Source organism: Papilio polytes, unplaced genomic scaffold, assembly GCF_000836215.1.
Source record: "Papilio polytes unplaced genomic scaffold, Ppol_1.0 DF822733.1, whole genome shotgun sequence".
NCBI classification, from domain to species: Eukaryota; Metazoa; Arthropoda; class Insecta; order Lepidoptera; family Papilionidae; genus Papilio; species Papilio polytes.
The window spans coordinates 678,628-705,133 of record NW_013526471.1 but is presented as its reverse complement, the minus strand read 5'-3'; the positions used below and the strand labels follow the sequence as shown (position 1 = coordinate 705,133).

Here is a 26,506-nt window from a genome sequence, read left to right as displayed (position 1 = left end):
GGGGACACGGCCGCGCTGCCGATGCGGTGCTGCGACACGCTCAGCGAGTGCACCAGGTTCACGTCCGGCAGCTCGTGCAGGAAGAACACGCCGTTTGAGAAACCTCACAGAAACAAGGAAATAATACATTTATAGGAATATATTTACGAAATTGATACATTCATCAACAAATGCATGTAAATGTTTCCGGTAAACGCCATCAGCTGTCGCTAAAATACGACATCTGTACTAATAATCTAAAAAAGGAAAGATTTGCATTTTTGGATTTTGTATGTATTGAAATAACTAAAAAACTACTGAATTAATTAAAAAATTGTTGCACCATTTAAAAGCTGAGTAACATAGGGTATTTTTTTCACACGCAAGAAACAGCTAGTTTATCAATAAAATATAGACCCTTGTAGCACTGTGACTTGAGTATGGCACCCATGATGCGCGCGGCTTTTACAGCCGTCTCACTCACGCCGGTGCACGCGCGCAGCTATCTCTCTCACTCGGTACTAGTGGAAGAGCGATTAAAACCGAGACACTGGAGTAGAGACACTTCAGTCACGTAATAATTGTTTAGAAATATAATAGATTTTGTTTCAATGAAATAATTTATCTTTACTCAGACATTAGTTGAAACATGACAAAATGCATAGAATTTCCAGATTTCATTTTAAGAATGTAGGGTAGTCATAAAAATTCACCTGTGATTAACATTTTAGTAGCTTTGTGGTACTGAGCAGCGGTAAGCTTCACCTTACAATCGGCACTCCGTATAGCATCTCCTATGTAATGTCTGCCAAGTTTCCTGAACACCAATCTATTTTCCTCCTTTACTTTAATGTCATCTTTTTCACTTTTATCATCATCACTCTGCTATAAAAACCATTAAAAAACAAAATTAAACATTTTAAGTATATTTTACTTTACTTTTTTTAATTAAAAGCTATACTAATATTATAAAGAAAATTTTAAAATTTTTGTGACAAATAAAAACTACCAAAGCAATTTCAAAAATTCTTTCATCATCATCATCACCAGCTCACTGTAAGTCCCCACCGAGGGGCTCGGAGCCTACCCTAAGTAAGGGGTGCTAGGCCATAGTCAACCATGCTGGCCCACTGCGGTTGACTTCACACATATCTTTGAATTTCTTCGCCGACATGTGCAGGTTGCATCACGATGTTTTCTTTCACCGTAAGAACGTCGGGTAAATTACGTACATATGAAAATTCGAAAATCGCATTGGTACACGGCGGGATTCAAACCCAAGACCTATAGATTCTTTAAAAATTCCTAGACCAATAGAAATTATTCAATCACTAAGTATAAAATAAGCTATATTAATGCTATTTTTTCACACAGGAAAGTGGCAAGCAAAAACTAGTTAATAAAAAACTTACATATTCCTTGTCTTTTTCAATAACATTCTTTTCATCAATATCATCTTCACTATCTTCTGCTTTTTGGAACTTCCTTCGTTTTCTGTGTGGTATTTGTACTTCCGATACAATCAAGTCATCTGGGTCTATACTCGCCTCCCACAGACAAACCTGTCCGTTCCTACTTACAGTTATCAAATCTAAACTTTTCTTTTCAAAGAATACACCGACCACTTTATCCGTATGTCCACTTAATGAAAACATGTTAATATTGTCTAAATAATCAACAGTGTAGATCTTCGTCGTCGTATCTTTAGACCCGGCGGCTAATAATTTTGAACACGATGACCAGTCTAAACATGTTACATCGTCATATGCCTTTTGATAGACTCTCTTCATGACAAAGGAACGGAATTCACCCGTGTAACTGGTTGGTGCTGTCATTATGAATACTGAAATTTGATTTGTATTTGTTAATATCTTAAAAAACAGATTGCACTGTTTAAAACATATTTTTATAGACAATGTTGCCAATTGAACTAAAAAGAATGTTATGGTTTAAAAAAAAATATGTGAAAGACATGTAAAGATGAATTGCCTAAAATTATTATAAAAAATTTAAATATGTAAATAGTAGAATTACCTATGTTGAGTGAATACTAAAACGAATTTTAAACTTCACTTTATAAGCATCACTTACAATCTGACAGATTTCAAATGTTAACAGCAAGCACATTCCTTTGACTAAACTATCGCACTGTTGTGCGATTGTCAAATGTTCCACAGCCCATTCAACTGTTTAGTTGGATTACTAAAGATTGAGTAGTATGCGCACCTCCATATAATCCCAGAGCGGCTCAACAGTTGTCCAATAGTTTAGTCCAAGGTGTGTGGGCACTCCTTAATGGAACTTGCAGTTTAAGCTACCTTATCATTTATCTCAGCAATAATTTCAATATTTGACCATAATTTACTATTATTATATACTTGTTATGATATTACCTGTATCGGCACAACAAGCTGCAAAATATTTCCCATCTGGACTAAACTTAACTGCATTGACCTCCTGCTTGAATTTATATTTGTGTATCACTGAACAAGTCACCAGACTTATCATTTGTGCTTCGCCCTCTGAAAAACAGGAGTAATGTTTCTCAATATATTACTACAATCACTGAAAATGGTTAAAGCGTGAAATTGGAATGTTTAAAGCAGGGAGTGAACAGGACCAAAAGGGAAATATTTTATTTTACCCCAGCTATGGCAGGGGAAAGGGAAATAAAAGGCAAAGGGAAACATTACAGAGAAAATTGGGAAATAACTTTTTAAGCAATTTATAAAATATTTAGGGCTTAAGCAACAAAAATTGAAGATAAAGGGTAGCCTGGGTCCATTGTAGGAAAAGTGATGAAAATGGTGGACTTACTTTCATTAATAGCCAATAAAACAGATCCATTTGGTGAGACATCTATAGCAGTGTAATTATAATGACTTTCCACAGGTAACGTGATATTTTTGTTCCTGGAATAGACAAGGTATTTTTATTTTTAAAAGTAACATAGAAGCAAGATAATGTAAGGTTTTGACCTCCATCTATTAAAACAATTTAATAACATAATGGCTTTATGTAACTTTAAACATTGTAGTTTTTGCAAATATAATGTTGCTGCGGGCTAAATATTTAAAAAGACTTTGCCAGTTTTTTACTTACTGTTTTAAATTGTAAACTGTAATCCTGTTCCCCACAGGACTGATGACGCTATTTCCGTCACGACTAAATACCACATCTCCTTTTTTGTAGACAGTCCCCAGTAAGTTTTGAAACTGCAAAATAGGTTATTTTACAAATAAAATCAATTTTGATATACTGATAAATGGCATATTACTTTTATTGTGAACAAATTAATGATTAATAACAGAATAAACAAAACAATGCAGACGTAATACAGCAAATTGATTTAAAAACAAAGTATTCAATTTTTTAACATACTGATAAATTTTATTAAAATTCACAAAATGGATATGCAAATAAATTACATATAAGTTACCTTATAATTATACTTCATTTTGCATTCAATAAAATAATAACTATTCTTTTATATAATTTAAATAAAAAAATTATCTTAGGATCTCTATCGGTTGGAAACATAAACAACGTGAATCCCACATGATATTTGACAGCTGACATTGACAGTCAATGATTAAAGTTGACAGTTTAACTGACAGATTAAAAAAAAACAAGGCCTGATAATGGTAACATTCAATTAATTTCTGAAAGCTCAAAGTATTCTGTGTTTAAACAAAGCTCTCATGTAATAAAACTATGTTTGTTTTGCAATCACATTTAATTAACTGAGAATATTGAATCTCGCAAAAGTTAATTTCCATGCGTAAATACAAAGTTCACGTCTTTGCACCAACGTTTTAAGAACTGTGGCAACTTTATTGATTTTTCAATAAAGCGTCTTTTTAATTATTTTTTACAGAATTAAGGGTATTTACATTATAGTAAACGTATTTGATGAAATAATAAAATTAATTATATTTATTCGAAGTCCCATTATTTAACATTTCCATTTGTTCACCATTAAATATTTGTAAAAAGTCCTTAAACGATCAATCTGCACATGCGCAAAATAAATCTGCTGGCCAGCGATCCACATCAATGTTAGACGTCACGTCGCTGCGAAATCTCTAGCTCGTGATTGGTTGCGTATTTCGGAAGTCACGTAACAAAGCCAATCAGATCTTTGGGCATATCGAGCACTGCCTTGAACATCAATCGTCATATGACCCATTCTATCGAGTCTGCAAAGCTTGGGCCATATTTGTCTGTGCTGAAATAGTTCCGTGGAGTGAGTGTGTGCAGATAGTCATCACAGCTTTTGGGACCTGTAAATACTCCCACACAACACATTCAAGATGTCTTCTGGGCCAACTGCTGAAAGTCCCATCTATGGACCCTTCTTTGGAGTTATGGGGGCGGCGTCCGCTATTATCTTTAGCGGTAAGCAAGAAATATATCTTATTTGTAATGGCTGTCTTGGATCGTTATCGATCTTCAAATTTTGGAACGATATGCTCCATTTATTGATTGCTTGTTTCATTGTTTATTAAAGTAACCAATGTTAAAAAATGTGAAACTGGTTATTTTAGGAGTACTAATTATAGTTACAGCATCACCTTGTTTCTGTCTAGACTATACGTAGATAATTAGTTTGTGTAAAGTATTGATGTTTCGCGACATTCCAGGTATAAAATGTAGCATTTGAGGGCGTTGCTTTTATCATAAAATGTGATTCATTTATCATGTGACTGATAAATATGTTGGTAGCATTGGTTATAATATAAGGGAAAAACCTTTGTCGAAGTGGAATTTCACATCGCTCGCAGTCCAATAGTATGGTTACTTGCCGTCTGAAGTATTTTCGGCCTTATAACGTTAGCGGAATGGTTGAAATTCCTAAGATTTATGTTTTAGCATTGAATGTACCCGTGACCGATCGTGCGCGTATTCAATGAAAGTAAAGTTATCGTTGGACACCAACAAAATGTTGACATGGGCGTGGTAATAACTTAATCGTTATACTACTACAATGTAGTATAGATTTGACCTATATAAAAATCGTGACCTATTTTCTGTCTACGTTTTGAGCACCGGCGGCGCGCTGCTTCAGCAAAAAATCAATAAGTTAAATCACATGATAAGTTATCATGTGACCAGTCAGCTGCTCATCTTTTAACTTAACCTAGTCTATGGTTCAGTTCTTAACTTAAATTACAATTGACACATTAGTAATTGACAAATCATGTGATTAATAAACTGCTTAACATTCTTTTGATTATATCTTGATTATTTTACAAATATACCCACTTGGGCCTATATTACATAATTTTAATTTTTATGAGGATTCTTAAACATAATTGTTTTTTTAACAAGAAACATCTTCAAAGACCATTCATGAAAGTTCATACTAGATTACTTCATGAATGTCTGTATGTTTCTGAATATCAGATACATTACTTGGATCTTTATTATGTCATGACTTAAAGCTTGATATATAAGCTAGCAATTATAAGAAATATGCAACTTTTTCAGAAATCACATGATCAAATGTTCAATTTAAACTGAACTTAATCTTGTGACAGTATGATAGTAATAGAATTCACATGATATTATTAATATGCATTCAAATCAAATTTTAACATACATGGAAACCTTTTTATTCAGTTTTTACACTTATAGTATTTGACTATGAACTCAAATTGAAGTATTTTCAATATTCTCTCACATTTCAACTTATTAGATGAAAAAACATTATCTTTCTTAAAAGATGGATGATTTAAACTAACATCAAGTAAAAGATTGAGCATTTAAATGTTCATTACATAAAAAAGTATGAACATTAATTTATATTCATTAGTACATTCCATTTTATACAGTAAATACTTATGTAAATGAATCTGTCTTCAAAGATTGTAATGGTTATTTCAAAGGGGATATCTTAAGATCATCTAGAATTTGACAAGTACAATTATTAGGTATTCAGGATCTTACAAAAAAACTCTTAAACATTGTTTTGTTATAGAAGTAATAGAAAACATAGTTTATCTTGTAAAGTTGATTGCATAAGGATTATTATATAAAACTCTGACCATATAAATTTAGATATCACTTATTAGCCCTTTCCTTTTGTTAGACTATCAGAACCATGCATGGGAAAACAATTTACAATTCTTATCAAAACATCCCCTTGCCATACCAACAATATTTTCAATTCTATCATAAGTTAAAACAAAAATATTAATTTAATTTCCAGCGCTGGGAGCTGCGTATGGTACCGCCAAGTCGGGTACCGGTATCGCCGCCATGTCGGTGATGCGGCCCGAGCTCATCATGAAGTCCATCATTCCCGTAGTCATGGCGGGTATTATCGCCATCTACGGTCTGGTCGTGGCTGTGCTGATTGCTGGCTCCCTGGAAGCCCCACCCACCTACAGCCTCTTCAGGTAATGCTTCTGAAGCCTAAGTGCAGGTCTAACTTTTCTGGACCTGCCTGTCTTACTAAGTTCATATACTAAGACAAAGATGAATCTATAAATTGTCCAAATATAGACAAAATGCATAGATAAAACATGATTTTTCAATCTTGATACACTAGACATTTTTTAAAAGTCAACCTTCAGAGGTGATAATAGTTTATGGTTAATCATATTTCCTAATATGAGACCTTGCTCCTACAATTGTTACAATGACATTATCCAAGGTTAGAGGAAATTATTGCATTTTAACCTCTTACACAATCAGTGCTACAATAAAGTAAGATTTTTTGCTTCAGATTAGTTTTTGTTTTATTGTTAAAAATAAGTTGGCAGACATGAAATAGTCTTAATTAAATGTTTTGAACTGGTTTTGTAAATCTTATATTATTGATGACAGTAGTTAAACAATCAATCAAATATTGATATTGATAAAAATGAAAAAAGATTACAAATTCCTTGACAAGTTATAAAATAATTGCCACCATTTGATTGATGATTTTAAAAACATTTACAGATACTGTTTTAACCAAATTGCTTTCATTTCAAATATGTCTTTGTTGTACAACATAGTTTAAAATGTGTCTGTTGCAATTGCAGAGGCTTCATCCACCTGGGCGCGGGTCTCGCCGTGGGCTTCTCCGGGCTGGCCGCCGGGTTCGCCATAGGCATCGTGGGTGATGCCGGCGTCCGCGGCACAGCGCAACAGCCCAGGCTATTCGTCGGAATGATCCTTATCCTCATTTTCGCCGAAGTGTTGGGTCTATACGGTCTCATCGTCGCCATCTACTTATACACTAAGCAGTAAATCTGTACGCACCAGCTCCCTCGTGCCGTGGAGTTCTACGCATGGAGAATGTTCTCGACGCGCGCACAGGGACGTCGTCGCCGGTAGCGGGCGTAGCGCTCCACGGCAGCCCATCCTGTATAGTAACCTGATTCACTTCTCCATCTCCTCGCACGTCTCCGGCGTGGCGTCGCCTTGATGCTGCGGCGGCGTCGCGCCTCGAGACCGCGATCTGTATAAATGATTTTTCTATTAAAATTTTTACTATATCGCTTTGAGTCCCAATCATGAGTTTTAAACGCTACCGAGCGATGACGGAGTAATTTATTATTAAGTTATTTATCTGCCAAGTTTTAATTTGTTGTGGAATTATTTCACGGAACCCTCCCTCGCTCCGATTTATATGTTTTGCGCGTTTTGTCCCCCCCTCCCCAAACGAATCAAATTACGTCTGACGATATATATCAATTTTAGATTATTTTAGCGATAAGGCGAAACTAATGTACAGTTAGAGTAGAAAATTAAGTCCAAACAAGTTATCTTAAATAATTTATGAACCGTTGAAGTCCCGGGGTACCGTGTACCGCCATCTCTTACTGAGAATGTTAGACCTGGCTTGTGTATCGCGCTGCGGCTTTCGGTGTTAGTGGGTGTGTTGTATACTGTTATTGTACTGTTACTATCCGCGTTGCTGTTGCTGACTATCAGAGCCGGTCACAAACGATGTATTGCCAGGAATCAGTTAATAAACATGATTTGTACATTCCAGATTATTTTGTTTCTACTTGTTTTGTGTTTTATTTTCCTCTACATTATATAAGCTTCATGACATACCGCAGTCGTTATATATTATATTTAAAACTATTTATATACTATTATAGTAGACTTTCTGATGACTTACTATGTGAAATATATTTCAAAGTATTTTTATTCTGTATACCTCATAGTCGAAATGTTTGAATGATTATAAATTGGTAAAGAAATAGGTGAAATGTATTCTAGGTTTCATGTTAGAGAATGTTATAATAATCTTTGGTGTTATTGAATGAATTGTGTTAATAAAATATTTTAAAATTATTGTAAGTTATCAAGTCTTTCTTCTCACACTTTTTTTGAATGTTTCATTGAATAAGATGGTGACCCCTAAACGGTAAACAAAAAAAAAATGCCTATTAATTACGAATTTTACAAGAAGGTAACTCAATATTTTCATCAGTCATAAAAAGTTCAATGTTCCAACAATGTTTTAAATTGGTATGGAATTCTACGGTGGAAATAAGCACCTGTTGGACAGAGATGGCTTCCGCTGACTCAAATTTGTTGAAAATTTTGCATGCTTCTATCGTGGAAACATCCATTGTAACACTACTCCACTGAAGTCTTAAAAATTGAGGAATAAGTCAGTGAGCATAATAAATGAATTTCAAGGAGCCGTTTAGGCTTCAAACTCTTAACAAACAGCCATCCATCCATCTAAACTTTCGCATTTATGATAGTAAGATTTTTAAAAGCCGTAGAATCGGAATCTGCTACGGCCTAATGGTTTAGGCTAGTTGCTGCCGCAAGCTGGAGAGTTGCTGGAGAGCAGGGCAATTGCCGCAGCATTGGCAACACTGCTTCTTTTACAGATAATAAAAACCAGCTTCTAAACACTGGCACTGCCTTTTTCTCTGTTCGGCGATCGGCGGTTAAAACTTCTTACTTGCCAAATCGACACGTATTCCCTTACACTCAGGAGTTTGTGTTAAAGGGGAAATTGTGTTTGAACAGATAAGTTAACACAAGTTTGATATAAAGTTTTGAAAGTGATCTGCCAAATAGAAAAATATACTACAAGAATAGCTGCGAAATTAGTAGTTATTTTTTCTGTGTTGAAAATAGTGGCCGTACGTAATAAAAATTTTCGATTGATTGATTAGATCACTTATTTCAAAAACATTTGTTTTAAATAAAAAAAACGCACGTTTGATGTCTTCATCAGTGGAGAACTCGATGGAATTATCTGGCGACATTGGCTGGTGTGTACTACAGATTAAAGTGGACTTTGACATTATATTGACATTGACAATTCATTTATCAACCCAATTTAAAAAAAATACATAGTTGGCACTTGGTCATTGGTTTCGTTTTTTCTTTTGTAATTTCAAGAAGTTCTCGAATAAAACTCAAAATGAAATTTAAATATTTATTAATCTTAGCAACAGTCTTGACATACTACAAAAGCGATGCACAAAGCCGTGCAAAAGGAGTAAGTAATGTATAAATTATAATTTCCCGGCGAGGGTCCGACTTATTCTTAATGTTGGTTTAATTTCTTTCAGCTTGAAGAGAAAGTACAACAGTTGACCGATTTAACAGCAAAGAAGTCTATAATATCTTTAAATTACAACCGATTCAAGGATTATGTGAAGGCTCCCCCTAGGGATTATTCATTTATCGTGATGTTCACAGCTATGGCTCCATCTAGACGCTGTGCTATTTGTCAACACGTTTATGATGAATATTTAATCGTCGCTAGCTCATTCCGAATGTCACAAATGAATAATAACAAACTATTCTTCGGTATGGTTGACTTTGACGAGGGGTCCGATATCTTCCAAATGGTAAGGAAGACAATGATAAAAAAAATCGTAATGCAAAAGTTATTTATCTTAACGACAAACATTTCGTATTTTTTTTCAGCTACGTCTAAACACTGCACCAGTAATCATGCATTTCCCAGCAAAGGGTAAACCGAAACCTGCTGACTCTATGGACTTTGAGAGAGCTGGTATTCATGCTGAGGCTATAGCCAAGTGGATACAAGATAGGACTGATGTGCAGGTGTGGACATAGATTTTTTGCAGATAAGATTGTATGGATGTGAATTTAATTGTAACTACCCTTAAGCAATTTTTCCTTGTAGTACTGGTACAGTTAAAATAAGTCCATTGAACAGACATCAATGAGCTTAGGATACATACAAACTTTGATGTACAAAGAAATATTCTTTACTGAAAACAATTTGTTTTTGTTTAATATTACAGATTAGAGTATTCAGGCCACCAAATTACTCAGGTGTGGTAGCAGTGGGGATGCTATTTGCACTAGTAGCTGGATTCCTGTACCTCCGCAGGAACAACCTGGAGTTCCTCTACAACAAGCAGATGTGGGCTGGTGCTGCTTTGGTGTTCTGCTTCACAATGGTCTCTGGCCAGATGTGGAACCAGATCAGAGGACCACCATTCTACCAACGCTCGAAGAATGGTCCAGTTTATATTAATGGTGGTTCCCATGGACAATTTGTGTTGGAAAGTTACATTGTTGCAGCTTTGAGTATCCTTTTTAATGGTTTCTTACTAGCTTTCGCCCGCGACTCTCTTGTGGAATTAAAAAAACTAAGTATCCTATGTGTTCTTCCAGACTATCCTCTACATTGATGCTAAATTTCATTGTGACCCATTTAGCGGTTTAGGCTACAAACTCTAATAACATACATTCACCTAAACTTTCTCATTTATGATATTAATAAGATTAGTAAGATTACCTGTATTGAGGTTCTGTACTTCTGTGTCTTAGACTACCTGTTCCTGTGCGCTTCGTCTGCATGAAGTTATGAAAATTTTATTTCTTTGTTTACATTTGTCAAATTATCAATAGCAAATGTCAATGACATGACAAGACAAACCTTCGCAATCTTGTTTCCATGATGTTGGCAGCAACTTATGCTCTTTCCCACATTAGGGTTTTTATCCAAAATATTTACCCCATAAGTGTAATTGAGTGAAAATATGTAGCCTAAAGTGTGACGTAAGTGTAGGGCTTTTTATTGAAAAAAGAATTGTTCAAAAATATGCTGTAATTGTTGACATCTTATGCAACAAAGAAGTGTGTGTTTACACTTTATTATAATAGTATAGATTGACTATAATGACCTTAACTTAAACTCAGATTGTGCAGTGGTAGTGGGGATGATCGCCATGATAGAAGCCGCAGGGGGTGTGAAAAACCCTGATTTAGTTCGAACTCTAGTTGATGGGAAGAAGAGACGTTTCCAATCTGTTGTAGGACTTATATTGGTTTGTGTGTTCTTCTCTCTACTTCTGTCCGTGTTCAGAGCGAAGACACAAGGATATCCTTACAGGTAAGAAATTAAGTGTTTTTATATTTAGCTTTGGAACATTTTTTATGAAGTAATTATCTCTATATTAGCATAATTATTATGAATAAAGATTGCAATTTTGATATGAAATATTTTTTTTAAGGAATGAGTTAAGTTTTTAATTGAGAATGCATTTTAAGTGACTTTTATACATATTTTATTTATACAAGCACCTTAGTATAGAAGTACCTTAGTTAGTTTATTGCTACTAATAATTTTCCAAAGACTGAATTATTTATTAACACTTGTTTATTTTGTTTCAGTTTCTTATTTAAATAAAAGAAAAATACATTTTATTTATAGTGTGCAATTTCACTAATGTGTTTCTAATAAATATAAGTTAAAATTAATAACTTGTTTTTTTTTATTCCCAACTTTTTTTATAACATAAGGTGGCACGAGCAAGCGGCCACCTGAATCCGCCATAATGGCGAAGCGACCGCTGCCCATAGACATCCGTAATTGCAGATGCGTTACCTACCCTTATCCGATAAAGGAGACGCACAACATAAAGAGGATATTTCCCCTTCCTATCCTTCTCCACCGATAAATTATCTTTCTAACGGTGAAACAATTGTTAAAATCGTCCCAGTAGTTTTGAGCCTATTCATTAATCTTTTTTAAATTTTACGCGGACGGAAACGCGTGAAAAACCGAGTGTAATACAATATAAATCCAGATTTATCGAAAGTGCATTTGGGTTGCTTATAACGGATATAGCATTAAAAAAATTTCATTATCTCTGCAAGTAGCTATTCTTCCGGGTGATCTTCGTAATAGGTGAGCCGATTTTGACAGGACTTTTACTGAAGTATAGCTGTTGCACGCCGGATTGTTATTGACGACTTTATTTTATAATAATTCGTGCTAACGAAGTTTACAGGCGACAGCTCGCATTAAAATAAAACACTAGCTGACTACTGTAATTTATTTATTGTAAATATATTATATATTTATGGACAAAAAACAACCCAGTAAAGTACCTACCATCGATTAACAAAATATACAAAGATAAAAACAAGTTATTCGTTGAAATAAAATGCAAGAAAATTCAAATGCAGTATAATTTTTACAATTCACTTCCGCTTGTTGAGCGAAAAACATAAAAATACATTTCAATTAATACCATAAAATTGGCTTACAGTAAATAAGGGAATATTGCTGCTCTGTTTTTTGGATAATCTTTAAATGTCCTCTTGTACCATTGATGGGCGTGAATCGCGGCCTGAATCTGAAACAAGTTTCGTATTACGTTAATCGACATTATCATAACATTGCATTCTCTCTCACCCTCTTTGAAGAAACAGAGATAGCAATAGTGTCACGCCATTAAAAATTCTCTAGAAAGAGAAAGAGAGAAACTGAAGTATTGAAACTGACCTGATTACAGAAAACCCAAAAACTCATGATGATCATCGTCCTCGTGGGTGTCAGTGTTGCCAACACAATGTACAAAACAATCTCGAATAATCTGTGCGGGCTAGACACGATCTCGAACATTCTGCCGCGAGGTATCCTATGCGCCTCTGTTATTATAGCGCCATTTTTGTCTTTCCGTAAATTCGCCAGTACCACGTTACTGTTATACTGCTCGTATGAAGCCAGTAGAAATAGAAATATGCTAGGGATATATGTTAATTTAGTCCAGTCGTCCACCCATTGCATTTCCCCTTTTTGCTTTCCTGAAATGTAACACCAATACATTTTCGCAGGAGTTTAGGAGCAAAGCATTGTGTTTAAAATTCGCACTTACATCAACGTTTAAGGTTTACGAATAAACCAAAATACCGTTATAAAAATTCTGTTGCTTGTATTCAGTCTCTAACCCTTACCACAGAAGAGCGGCGCTTGTCCAACGGCGATGAGTACGAGGGCAGCGTAATGCACATAAGCGGTCCCGTAATGCAACAGGTTGATTTTACTGGTGCTTGCGAACACCTGCAGCTTGTGCGATTCATAGCAACGTCTCCAGCAGTGTAACGTCAACAAGCTGAGAGTTAACACTGCTGCCAGTGCTGATACTGGAAATTAAGAACACCATAAAATGATCTTACGGTCGTATTCCACGAATAATTCTTTCCTCGATGTAATACGTAAACAGATAATACTAATTATAACTGTTTAAACACCTCACTGGTAAATTTAGTTAGGGTTGACGTTTCTTCGAATTGAACCCGAAATCTACGTGTTTGCACGGTGCATATTCGGACTATGGATTTAATAACAATGTATTTAGGCCAGAGTGCGCTGTGATTGAAGTCAGTTTTGTGTTTAAATTAAAAGTTGGCAGCCCTAATCGTGATCCTTGTAAGGAGGAAAGAAAACACCGGTCGTGAAACCGGTCAATCGAAGCCGGTTGTTAGGATCAAACTTTGACATTAGATTGATTTTTGTAAGTCAATTTGATTTCATTCAACACGATTTTCTATAGAACCGTTAAAATAGGCTAATAAAGTTGAGACTACATTTTTATGTCATCGTAATTGGTATTATTATTTCAGTAATCAAAAACAGCAACACAATAATGTTACTTTTGGAAGCGAAATAAGAAAGCAATGTCAGTTGGTATGCTTCCAAGAATTAAATCCAAGGTTTCTATGTTTTATAGATATGCTGTTTCGTCAAGTAAAGTGTAGGTTGCCGTCTGTTTTCCCTACAAAAAATATGTATATTTGTATTATAGTTTTATGTTCAGGTTACCTTTTGGTTCCGCGTCGTTGAAAATTCGCGCCATAATGAATTGCACAAATGCACTCGCTGGGAAATTTAAAAAATACACCGAGACCATATAAATTAATGTCAAAGCACTAAAAACAGCTGAGAACACGTAAAAATGTCTGTAATAAGACTTTGGCACTTCGATCGTTTTAAATAATTTCCCTTGTTTTCCCTTGTACGCGAAGCTACCGTATCTATATAATTTTATTAAAAATACTGGAACATGTTCCTCGTAGTTAGTTATAAGGCTGCCTACGATCACGAAACTTATCGTTAAATTCAAAAATATCACGTCCAAAATGTTTAACATTTTAAATTCGGGCGATGCAAAGATGTTGTTCTTTAAAAATTGCGCGGGCGAATGTGCAATGCAGCGAAAACGGTTCAGTTTTATTACATTACGTCGTTTAAAGAATTTTTCACTTCGTATAAATAATGCGAATTAATTTATATCGTATCTAAAAAAGTACTCTTGTCCTAAGTATCTGTCGCAAAGGAATAATAAAACAGAAATAAATAAATTATACTTACTAATATGACAAACGCGGAAGTTGGGATGGATGTTTTTTTTATGCCACGCGGGCGGATTCGGGGTCCAAAGCTAGTAATAAAATATTGTTAAGAGCAGCCAAGTAAGAACCTTAGTACAATTTTAAGAAAAATACGTATGATACCAAGCACAGCAATTAGGGTAACTATACTCTACAAGGTTTACCTAAGGCTTGAGAAAACTATCTTGAAATTAAACTTTGGAAATCTTCATTACTATTGTTTTTGTATTTCAACATGTTTTTATACAAGTGTTACAACAGTCTAAACTGTTACATAATGCGTAACACTTTAAAGGACATTGTTAGGACGTAATCGTGAAATAATGTAGCAGTCATCAAAAAAGTACCGTTATTGTACCTTTCTGGCGAAAGTGCAAAACCGGGACCAAGGTGTTATTAAAAAAGTTCGATGACCTCATGTATTTTACGGGCTGTAAATTCCAACGAGGTTGCCATTATCAATTATAATGATGTTTTTTTTCTTTTAGCAAGAAGGAAGTTAGTTATAAGTGTAGAGGGGTACAGCGGTAGCGTTAAACCAAGAAAGATATGGTTGGATTGCGTGAAAGGTGACATGATCAAGAAGGGAGTGATGACAGATGACTGATGATAGTTATTTGAAGGACAAAAACCCCGTGTGCCGATACTACGGAAGTGGGATAAGGGGATGATGATGTTTAGTTTTTTTTGGTTGGGTTACGGCGAATAGAGAATTGAAACATATTGATATAAGGGAAGAAGAAATTTTAAATCTTATCGGCCAGTTGGTTTGAACAATCTCTTTCAAAGATTCTTCGATGGTGTTGAACATAATAGCTATATTGGGTAAAGATCCTTTGCATTATTGCCTTAGCACATAGCAGTAGAAATGCTAGCATATTCGCTATAAAATCATCGCCTACGATTTATTTCCTGGAATTGTGTAATCAAGTTTGGACATTGAGAAGTGTAGGTAATGATTTTGTTTCTGCAGGCGCTTTTTATAACAAATAATACAAATAAAATTGTTATGAAAAAGTTTAGTTTAATTTCTAAATGGTTTACTATTAACGTTATCATAATAAAAAAAATACTTTTTAATAAATAATCTTTACTCTTTACTTATCCTAATCACAAGTCATATAACTAATTGTATAAATAAGCCTCTTTACATATAAATAATTACAAAATGTGTAATTTTAGTACGTAAAATAAATTCATTAAAATTACAATAAAGCTGGGAATATTGCAGCTCTGTTGGTGGGATAGTCTTGGAACGACTTTTTGTACCATTCATGAGCTTGGATTGCAGTTTGAATCTGAAAAAAAAAATTGATTACATTTTTATCTCCTTAGCCAAAAGAATATATTTTTAAACTTTACTGGTCTTTAAAATAAGCCTAACTCTTATTACAAATAATACTTATAAATACTTTAACAGTAGATACCATTTATTTGTTTGAAAAAAATCATGTTTTGGTGAAATTTAACTATTGTAAAAGATATTAAAATTAAAAAAATACAAACTCAACTAACCTGATTACTTAATACCCACAAATAAATACATAAGAAAGTCTTTGTTGGTATTAAAATGACTAGTACAGTGTACACAATAACTTCACACATTCTATGCGGACTGGAGACATGCTCAAACAATCTACCCTTAGGTATCTTGTGTTCTTCTGTTACCACTTTTCCTGTCTTCTTGTCTTTACGTAGATTCGCAAAGATTATATTACTCTTGTACTGCTCATAGCATGCCCAGAGGAAGATAAATATGCATGGGACTGAAAGAAGACTTGTTCGAGTGTCTGTCCAAATTATTTTTTCTCTATGTTGATGACCTGGAATAAAAGAAAATTTTTGACAATCTTGTAGAAAGAGATACCTTCTAAGAATATTTTGCAATGATATATGCTTTTTTTTTGGATTAATGTTACACCGTTTTTATTCATTTTTTTTCCTTTCTTTCTCTCCTCAGTTCTTATTCTGGGTATTACCGTTATAATTTTATTACTTTAAAATTAACAGATTTCAAACACTGTTAACAAATACATCTTTGTCCAACATGCTAAATTAATACTTGTACTTCAATAGGTATTGTATTTATCAAGGTTTTTACCTTTAAATACTTTTTAGCATATGATTTGTATGCAGAAATAGCAAGTGTTAGTTATTTAAATTCTATAAATGTACTGCAATGTATAAATAAATTACATAAAAATAAGTGTTACTGTATGTTCGCTAGATAATCTTTTGCAGCCACTAATAGAGATGTTATTGACTACTGAAGTGTCTTATTGTAGATGATCTACATTAAGCAAGTGTTTATTATACTAATTGTTGCTTGCGGCTTCATCCACATTAAATTATAAATTGTAAAAAATATAAGTTACTCAGCTATTGTTGTTTTTACATAAATTTTTATTAGTGATATTTTTTAAACCAACCTAGTATTTCTTGAGTTATTACAATACATACAAAAATACAAATCTCTCCTTGTAATATTAGTATATAGATAAATGACAGTAATACTTACCACAAAACAGTGGTGCCTGGCCCACAGCAGCTATGATACATGCAAAGTAATGTGCGATGCCGACTAGATAGTGACTGAGGTTCATTTTACTGGACTTTGCGAACACTTGCAAGCAGTATGTCTCATAGCAACGTCTTACACACTGCACTGATAGCAGGCCCAGAGCTATTAATGCTGCGGTTACACACACTGAAATAAACATTTAAATAAAATAATGCTTGAATGAGTGAAGATTTTACATATGTAAAACCAAATAGAGATGAATTGATAACCCCTTTCTTATGCGAAGTCAGTTAAAAAATGTACATTAAAGTTAAAATGGTACACATATGTAAGTGAATCTAATTACAACTGGTCCCTAAAAACATAGAATTAAGAAAAAACTAACATGTACCAGTAAAAGATAAGAGAAAAATATCTAGTCAGTCTTACAGATGTCGTAATTTATATTTTTCTAAACTAGAACTTTAATCAAGATTCAGTACACCTTTTCAGATATACATTATTACAAATATCCATACATCTAAACTTTCACAATCATAATATTAATAAGATATTAGTAAGACTGTTAATTCAAAAAATTAAATCACTTACCACCGGGTTCATCTTGCTCCAGAAGTATTCTAAGTACAAAAACAATGAAGGAACTAACGTTTACATTGAAAAAGTACACCAAAACAGTATAGAACAAAGTACTGACACAGAAAACTGAGGAAAATGAATAAAAGTGCCGGTAATATGCCTTAGGTATTTCTATCATTTGCAAATAATTCGCTCCAGAGCCCTTATACGCAAAACTGCCGTATCTGTACCCTTTGATAATAAAAACTGGAACATGTTTTTCAAAATTATTTATCAAAAATCCCATAAAAGTCACCATAAAGGCCAAGCCTAGGAAAACTAAATCTAATATATTCAACATAGTGGAAGATAAGCTATCAGCACTACGTTAACTCGTGATATTTCGAAGGCAAATGCAGTTTGAAAGTAAGTTTAGAACGGGACATAACGGTGTTAAACTCGCGAATACTAGGACAAGAACGTTTGTTCCACTTTTCTAAATAACACTAGTTTCTAATATAATCAAACCCACTTTAAGCCATTCACTTGTACGTGTGTTTAAGGTTCATTTTCTTACAAAAAAGATCGTATATTTTGACAACTGAGAATGACAACTATGAAGTAAACAAAGTCAATTCTTGACATTGAACTTGAGGACTTGAATTGCATTTTCATACTTCACATTGTGTGAAAATTTTGTAAAAAAATGCCCAAAAAGAAAGTCAAGTCTTAGGTAGGTAGGTAATATGGCAAACATTTAATATTTAACAAACTTGTTGTTGCCGCTTACGATGAACATTTACAATGTTTAGTAGGGGATGAAATAATTATGCAAAAAGTAACTTTTGCCATGATTTTGGGCACAGCAGCAAACCTAGCAACATTTTCGCAAAACGTCAAATTTTTAAAAATTTAAACTCAAAGCAGCCAGAAAATAGCGAGAAATAGTATTTTAGTATTAATAAGATAACGTTCTCGTGAGTATAGTAATAGTTTTTGTTTAATGATTTTGTATTTATTTCCAAATACAACGTTTAACTTCATTTAAATGGAAAGTGGCAAGTTGAGATGATTCACATTGGAAGTAATGATTAAAAGCTACTCTAGATGTCGCTGTTCGTTCATTTGATATCCTTGAAGATTTCCTTTTTAAAATTAAAGATGAGGTATATGATTATTATTCCTCAATCCAAACATTAATTGAAAGCGTTTACTTTTTTAATACACCATCAACATAAAATCTCTTTGGCTAAACATAAAGTATGATTTAGCATTTTCCAATAGCTTTTTTATTGTTCACTTACTTCCTCTAACACTGGCAATTGTTCTAATCCTTTGATGTACCCATATTTTCGCTCTGTTTATATCTATCATGGGAATATAAATGAAGCCCATTGTGAATAATATCGGTATTCAGAATACGGAAAACAAGCAAAAGCGGTTCAGTGGTATACATGATAGGGAGCATTGTTGCCAGGTTTTTCACATTAGGTACCTTTTATATTTAAGGATAAAAACTGTTACCAAAACATAGAAAAATGACATAAGAATTTTGATATTTATGTATGTTTCTGTAGACATTGATTTTCCGTTCAATTAACTAGGCATTTCGAGACCAAAAAAGTCTAAAATAGCAATTAATATAACAAACTGCTTTGCTATAAAAATGAAAAATCTAATAAAAACGCTATAGGAAGAAGACGTTTTGAATAAATTTCTATTGATTAATGTTTCCATGGTTTAATCTCCCCTAAGCGCTCGTCGGGGCGGAATGAGGTCACAAATGAAGTGTCAAGTCGAATGTAACGCCTCGCTTCATCTTATTTGACGGCTTAAGTGTGGCCCAGATTAAGTTTGCGACGTTGATGCTTTTGAGCATAAATATGAAAGGCTGTTTACCATAAAACAAATGTCTTTGGAGCCCTTGAAGAGAAAAGAAAATCATTTCTGATTTTTTATACATATTACAAGGTGGCAAACGAGTAAGCGGTCACCTGAATTTGCTAAGAAAGCAAAGCGATCTCTGCCCGTATACATCCGCAATTGCAGTCGCACATAAAAAAGGTTTTTTCTCTGCCTTTGCGTCTCCTCCACCGTTAAATCCACTTTCCCTTCCCATCCTTCCCGTAAGAGAAAATGATGGGAAAGAAAAAGACTAATATTTATTCCCCGGCACTGCACTCGTCAGAGAAAACGCGGAATTGCTTTCACTTCACGCCTGTCTTCTGTGTGGTCTTGGTATTGCACTTTGCATTGATTTGTTTTACTTCTATTGTTCTATGTATCGCAGCTACGAATTTTTTACCATCTTTATCAGGTGAATTTGTGAATCCATGGAATCATTTGATCCAATAGGAAACGAACCCATTGGATCGATTAATCTGCTATACCACTCTTTGCGACTCTTTTCAATATACATGTTTTATAGGAGAAATATCTGTTTCAAAACATCTTCAATAAAAAGATTAACTCCGAATTAAATATAATAATTATAACAAAGAGTTATAGATTAAGATAATGAATTCTAAAGCAAATACGGGGGCACGTCGCACGCCTCATTTAGCAATTACCAACACCCTCACTTGAGACGGATTTTAATATTTATAAGTGCTCGTGTGGAAGAGTATATAATGAAGAATTTCAACCCCTTTCATCACATTCACTCCAGGTGAGTCGACGAGGAGCTACCAAGAAAAACAAGGTGAGTTATGAATTATTGAATTACATTGTTAATACTGTTACATTACTTTGATAATCATTACAAATTACTGTGTAAAGCAAATTATAATTATCATCGTTACGTCACAAAATACATCAGCGTTAGCCTATGGTTTTCTCCAAAAAGTACCTATTACCTGTTACGTAATATACTTCTACATGCTACATTATACTGTACATCAGTTGGCAGCAAAGCATTCTTGACTGATGGCATCAGTCCCATCTACGATGAAGCCCTTGACTCATAGCCTTTTCTACTTCTTTTTTCCCAATAAGAAGTAGTTTTCACTAAACACTCATATCGAATTAGATTCTATGCTCAATACACAATCATCTCAGATCTGTGCTTTGTATTCCAGATGAAATTCATAATTTTCACCTTCGTAACTTGCCTGGTTCTGGCCACGTGCTACGCGCACATCGGCGGCGGCGCGGCGCTCCAGAACATCAGCCCACAAGTCTACTGTGGCAGATCTTTGGCCAGAGCTATGGCCTTCCTTTGCTTTGAGGAAGATGGCTTCGAAAAACGATCCGATATGGGAACCATGTATGGTAAGTTAAGAGTCTCGAATACCAGGGCACCAGTACCTTGACACAGTTTAATTTCAGTCAGAGAGTCGTCCATAGTTTCCTATATGACACTAATCTATGTGTTTCCAGGACAAATTCTGCCCCCGTATTACAAAGAGCAAGATGTCCAGATGGGTCTGCCGTGGGCTGGTCGGGCACGAAGCTTGTCCCTTGCGGGCCGTGGCAAGCGCACCCCCGGCATCGTCACCGAGTGCTGCGACAAACCCTGCAGCATCAACGAACTTCTCAGCTACTGCTAAATACCAAATTACTATTGCAACTTATTGTATATTATATAGGATTTCATTATAAAACATTACATCACACGCTTACACTATGTAACCAGCTGTTCATGTGTCATGTCATTTAGTAAGTAAAATAAAAAATGTACATTTTAACAATATTAAATCAATGGAAAGGATACTATAAGATATGCCACGGCTTTTATTACATTCCTGGGTAAATAGATAATTTTTAACACGCCTCATATTCTGTTTCACTTGAATATTAGGTGCGACGTTAAGTTAGGTCATATTTTGAAGTACTATCTTCCAAGATCTAAAAAATTGAAAAATATGGCGACTCATCATTAAATTTTTCTCAGCTTTAGATAATTTTCAAAGAATAAGTTAATACTAAAGTCATAAGTTAGCTACTATAAGATAGTTCTTTTTCCATTAAATTACTTAAAACATTCAAATCCCATCAATATCCCCAGTAAAATCCATAAAAAATCCGCTTAACATTATTTTAATCGCCCAAGTATAACTTGTAGGTTATATAAGTTGTTCATTTCTAGGCTACTTATTCTTGTTTAGTAAAACATTAAGCACTACGCTTATAATCATAAGTTTAAGTGAGAAAGTTTAAAAATGAAATGAGGCAATGTCTAGAAAAAACTAGCATCAAAAGAGATTTCACATAAATTAGAAATGAATATTCTCTCAATGTTGCCAAGAAACTAGAATAAAATATGAAGCTCCCGAGAGTTTACTGCAAGGAAAGCTAGGCTACAACAATTTACTCTAAATCCCGCAAAGTCTTTGTTAACATCAGTGCTTTGACGTTAATTAAAGCATCAACACGTAAGAATATTCTCCTTGTTTACGTCAATTACGCTGAAGGAATGCGTAATAAGTAGCGCCTCCCTACCATGATACACGACGATTTCTTTCGTTCGATCAAAAAATTTAACATCCATTGCCATTTGTATAGCAGCGTAGCTAGCAACTTGATACAAACCGAGTAATGGAAGATGTACTTTGAAATAAATTGGTGAGTTAAATATTAAATAAGTGCGATAGTTGAGTTAGGAAGGCGGTGTCAGTTGTTGGCATTCAAGTTACGATGCACTGTAGACTCTGGCCGTAACCAGGGGGCACGGATTTAGCATAAAGTTAGCGCTCGGAGTCGCGTTACAAACGAGCTTTTGGAACGCTGAGCTCACGGTTTTTTTTAATAAATAATTCAAAGAAGTCGAAACTTGGCTTAGAGTTGCTTAACGAATTGAATCCGAAAATTCTATAAGGTTTTGTATTACTTATTTTTTACTAAGTATATAAAATAAATGTAATATCATACTTATATCAAAATACCTAATAATGCTAATAACGTAAATGTTTATATGGATTTGTGTTACGGAAAAAAATATCTTATTTCTCTTAGAATTTTGAAACAAAATATTTCACTACCAACCTTATAAACTCTATTAGTTAGATCCTTTCTAGCTAGTTACCATTTCCATATAAATAAACAATCTTTTTAAACAGTAATTCATGCTGGTGTTTAGGTATGACTATTCAAGTTTTGTGTGCAGTGCATTGAATGCTCGCATTCGAGTCACGATGCTGCTAAAGTTTTACTCATTGCTCATTACAACATTCGTTTCAACTACTTTTTCGCTTATATGTGAGTTAGGATTTAGTTATTTTATTAACTGTTATGTTGTTACATAATTAGTATGTTAAGTTGAGAAATTAAAAGATAACTAGTAGTGCATACGAAAGTCGTTAGATCCGGAAGGCGAAGGAACGCATACTGTGGAAGGCAGTGGTCTAGACTTGTATCCAGCAGTGGGCAGACAAAGGCTGACGATGATGATGATGATGATAAACATAATGTCTTACAGTTTACCTAACTAAGTCAGAAGGTTCATGTTTTATTATTGTAATTCTTCTGTCTATGTAATATAATGTGTATTGTTCTTGTAAATATCATATGTGTAATATTCTGTTACATGAGTTAAATAAATTATTATTATTATTAATATTATTATTGTATAATATTTAGCCATACTGTTAGCGTATTAACTATTTTGATGTATTCTGTATCCTTGAAGGTTATTAGTCTGAGCTATAAATCAATACCATTTGTCATAATTTGAAATAACGATATAAGCTTTGTAATTGTGATCCAAAACATTATTAAAAATATTTATGTCATGGTTTTAAAATGTAATTGTGCTTGTTATGTTAATAATCGGATGTCAAAATAAGGGTGTTGCATTAGCTCGATGACACGACGGCCATATTGGTAAGGTTATTCTGTGCAAATTGGAAGAAAACATAAGAGGTAATGAAGACTATGTTTTATTAAAGCATAACATGGCTGTGACGCCCGCAATACTTTTGTAGTAAAGGAAATAAATATTAGTCTGTAGATTTAGAGCGGGCGCGCACTTTTAACTAAACTATCGCACAACTGCTGTGTGATTCTCGATTGTTTTGCAGCCAATTCAACTGTTTAGATGGATAACTAAAAATCGAGTAGTGTGCACACCTCAAAGATGTTCGCATGTTCTTAGGTAATATTAGAGATTTTATTTCATTTGTGTAAATCATATTAAGTTATCAAATCTTATCTTTCTTTATGGCGTTTCCTCTGGCGTTCCGTACCTGGGCATCGGATTAAATAATTAAGAAAATCCGATGACAGTTTTGCCGCTTTCTATAAGAGATTTTTACCATAATCATCTACAATCAATGTAGTTATGTATAAGAACTCAGTCAAATAACGACAGAGATTGTATTCCATATTGAATTTGGAATAACATGTCATTATACGACAGGGTCGTTATGAGGAAGTTTTAATAGGGTCTGCGCTCGGCTGTGGCGGCGCCACTCGTGCGAGCACTTTTAATGTGTGTTCAGCTTTGTGACTGGCAACCCTGAAGCCTCAAACACTGTTGCTTTGAATGGATGATAAGTAACTGTATATTTTGTAATAATCTTTAATGCATTCAGAGAATTCAAATTATCAAGCTGTTATATAATTTTACATGAATAACTTCTATTTTTGTTGTTATGTACCTTTTTAGTATTAACCGTAATATTTTAAAGACAAGATTTTTTTCGTTGAATTCGTCTAACCATAAACATTGATAAGAAAAAAAAATATCGCGGTAGGACATTTTTAAGACGAATAGGTAAATGTCGTCGGTGCTCGAGTCGAGTGGGGTCGATCCAACCGTAGGCTTACTCAAATTGCTAAGGGCTGTACAATTACCTGGCCTTTGCCGCAAAATTCTTACGCCCACTGACTAACTAAATAAGAGCTTTGCACAACCATTGGCTTTTTAGCAATCCTATTTTTTATGAGATTAAAAATTAATTTTCTTATTAATAAAGGAAAAGCCGATCGGATATTTACAAAAAATGCTTTATCAAGCCAATGCCCACAGAGGGATGTAAAGCTAAAGAATAAGAAAAATTAATTTCATAATTTAACAAGTAAAATATCTTAATGTTTATAACAGTTTTGTATAACCCTAACCTAGATATATCAGACGGTGTTCTATTTTCCTTCTTCTTTATTGTTCAAACTAAAATAGTTCCAAACTTATTAAATTAAAACCATTGAATGTTAATTTTCCTGTAGCTTTTAAATTTAATTGTACTCTGCCCGAAAATTCCATTAGTTTGAAGAACGACATCCATTTAAGTGTAAGTACAATAGGAACGGTCTTTCGTTTGTGTAGAAACATTTAGGAGCAAACACGAAAGGGGCGTTCCCAGGTGACGTCCTGTAACAAGACACGGTTGATAGCTGAGGGAACCGATTTGATGTTCTCCAGATTTTATTGATAAGTCCCTGGATTAGGATTAATGCTACTCTAATAGACGCGTTACTTCTATAAAGCTCGCTGCACACTTTCAGTTAAACACGTGTAAGGCGTAGCGAATCTAAATGTATCCCTATCGTAAAGTAAAGAATAAAAGAGCGATATTTAAGAAACAAATGGTCGTTGGTGATATTTTATAAACAATTTAAGCGCCAATAGCCTAATGGTTTGGGGTGCGGACTTCCGATCTTGCGGTCGAGGTTTCGAATTCCGCCATTCGACTATTGCCGTAAACCATATCCTAGCACAAGCCTAGAGCTTAGTTGGAATGGTTAAACCAAGTATTAAATAATAATCTACTAATATTTTTATTAAAAACAAATTACAGTCATTAAAAATAAAAGGGACAGGTTTGGATTGGTTACATTAAATGACTCCAAAACTCTTGAATGGGTTTTCAAAAATTCTTTCCCCTTATCTCGTCCTGTCGTAAGGTCGCGCCGCATCCTGTGTGGTAGTATCTATTAAATTTGATTTAATATCTATGTTCAAAGATTAATTATGTAGCGATAATATTATATACAAGAATTTAAAGCAAGTATACTGTTAAATAGTTTGCTTTCGTTAATCGAAGCTTCATGTTAACACTACGTCGAATATGATACAAGATATGTTTAATTACTGAAAATTAAACATGTGAATTAAGGATTTTGTGGAGAATAATTGATTCTCAGTGAAACTTATATATGTACAGTGTGGTTTGATTTTAATTTAGGTGACATGCGTTTAGTTTTGTGTTGTTATTGTATTAACATGTTATCTGTGATGTGAAAAGTTCATTTTAAATCACAGTTTTGTAATACATTTATAGTTAAAAGATAATTTACCCTGAGGTATTTCATTGTTAACGTTATCTGGTTCATGCAATATTCCTTTGGGATTCACTATATTTCAATTTGATAACGTATTAATTGTGCAAAATGATCAATGACGTATTACATTTATTTTAAACATAATTCGGACTATTTACTTTGTTGAACTGTAATACATAGTTATGAATGTAGAAACATAGACTACTATCTAGTAACGAATGTAGTGTAGTTTTGATGGGATGAATTTTTATTACGCACGGAGAAAGTCACGAGCAAAAGCTAGTAGTTAATAAAGAGTGATTTTTAAATTCCCTACGTCGAAAGCTAGTTGTAACTTAATGTTACATTACTTTTTTTTAATAATTTAAAAGTAACAGAACTTTAAAACGGTTTTCAGCGACTTAAACACGAAGTCGACTGGTAACATCATTTAACTATTTAGAAAAAAAAATCTTGCCTTTTTTACCGTACGTTTGCCTATATTTACAATTTTTGAAAACAAAATTGAACTTTAATATAAGGGAACCATTGGACTGTCTTTTGTTTGCATCCTCTTCTGTATTCTTCAACTTCTTCCGTTGAGTTAAGATTTACTAAAAA

General features: G+C 34.0%; 6 protein-coding genes across 6 annotated transcripts in view; 3 read left to right on the top strand and 3 right to left on the bottom strand.

The window, feature by feature from the left end:
- Positions 1-3,547, bottom strand: part of LOC106105650 (periodic tryptophan protein 2 homolog) — an 11,971-nt gene extending 8,424 nt beyond the window's left edge. Inside the window, exons 1-7 of the mRNA XM_013286074.1 lie at positions 3,419-3,547; positions 3,082-3,194; positions 2,797-2,891; positions 2,373-2,501; positions 1,392-1,822; positions 693-864; positions 7-103 (exon numbers count right to left, since the gene is read on the bottom strand). Coding sequence (XP_013141528.1) covers positions 7-103; positions 693-864; positions 1,392-1,822; positions 2,373-2,501; positions 2,797-2,891; positions 3,082-3,194; positions 3,419-3,436 — 1,055 coding nt within the window. The 5' untranslated portion in view covers positions 3,437-3,547. The remainder of the gene's footprint in view (positions 1-6; positions 104-692; positions 865-1,391; positions 1,823-2,372; positions 2,502-2,796; positions 2,892-3,081; positions 3,195-3,418) is intronic.
- Positions 3,548-4,108: 561 nt separating this feature from the next.
- On the top strand, positions 4,109-7,981 carry LOC106105786 (V-type proton ATPase 16 kDa proteolipid subunit). The gene is made up of 3 exons (XM_013286225.1): positions 4,109-4,377; positions 6,191-6,380; positions 7,011-7,981. Exons 1-3 carry the CDS (start codon positions 4,293-4,295, stop codon positions 7,216-7,218), a joined length of 483 nt encoding a protein of 160 aa, XP_013141679.1. The 5' UTR covers positions 4,109-4,292; the 3' UTR covers positions 7,219-7,981.
- A 1,298-nt stretch (positions 7,982-9,279) lies between these two features.
- LOC106105683 (tumor suppressor candidate 3) lies at positions 9,280-11,688 on the top strand. Its single transcript, XM_013286110.1, has 6 exons — positions 9,280-9,445; positions 9,519-9,800; positions 9,880-10,020; positions 10,224-10,512; positions 11,128-11,320; positions 11,602-11,688. The coding sequence occupies exons 1-6, from the start codon at positions 9,368-9,370 to the stop codon at positions 11,615-11,617; spliced, it is 999 nt and encodes a 332-aa protein (XP_013141564.1). The 5' UTR covers positions 9,280-9,367; the 3' UTR covers positions 11,618-11,688.
- A 596-nt stretch (positions 11,689-12,284) lies between these two features.
- On the bottom strand, positions 12,285-14,438 carry LOC106105704 (polyprenol reductase-like). The gene is made up of 4 exons (XM_013286131.1): positions 14,039-14,438; positions 13,171-13,359; positions 12,719-13,020; positions 12,285-12,569 (listed from the first exon to the last, which is right to left on the bottom strand). The coding sequence occupies exons 1-4, from the start codon at positions 14,364-14,366 to the stop codon at positions 12,477-12,479; spliced, it is 912 nt and encodes a 303-aa protein (XP_013141585.1). The 5' UTR covers positions 14,367-14,438; the 3' UTR covers positions 12,285-12,476.
- A 1,255-nt stretch (positions 14,439-15,693) lies between these two features.
- On the bottom strand, positions 15,694-18,272 carry LOC106105689 (polyprenol reductase). Its single transcript, XM_013286116.1, has 4 exons — positions 17,720-18,272; positions 17,126-17,314; positions 16,123-16,430; positions 15,694-15,905 (listed from the first exon to the last, which is right to left on the bottom strand). Exons 1-4 carry the CDS (start codon positions 18,045-18,047, stop codon positions 15,813-15,815), a joined length of 918 nt encoding a protein of 305 aa, XP_013141570.1. The 5' UTR covers positions 18,048-18,272; the 3' UTR covers positions 15,694-15,812.
- A 2,491-nt stretch (positions 18,273-20,763) lies between these two features.
- Positions 20,764-21,317, top strand: LOC106105649 (bombyxin A-1 homolog). Its single transcript, XM_013286073.1, has 2 exons — positions 20,764-20,956; positions 21,065-21,317. Exons 1-2 carry the CDS (start codon positions 20,764-20,766, stop codon positions 21,232-21,234), a joined length of 363 nt encoding a protein of 120 aa, XP_013141527.1. The 3' UTR covers positions 21,235-21,317.
- Positions 21,318-26,506: the final 5,189 nt, after the last annotated feature.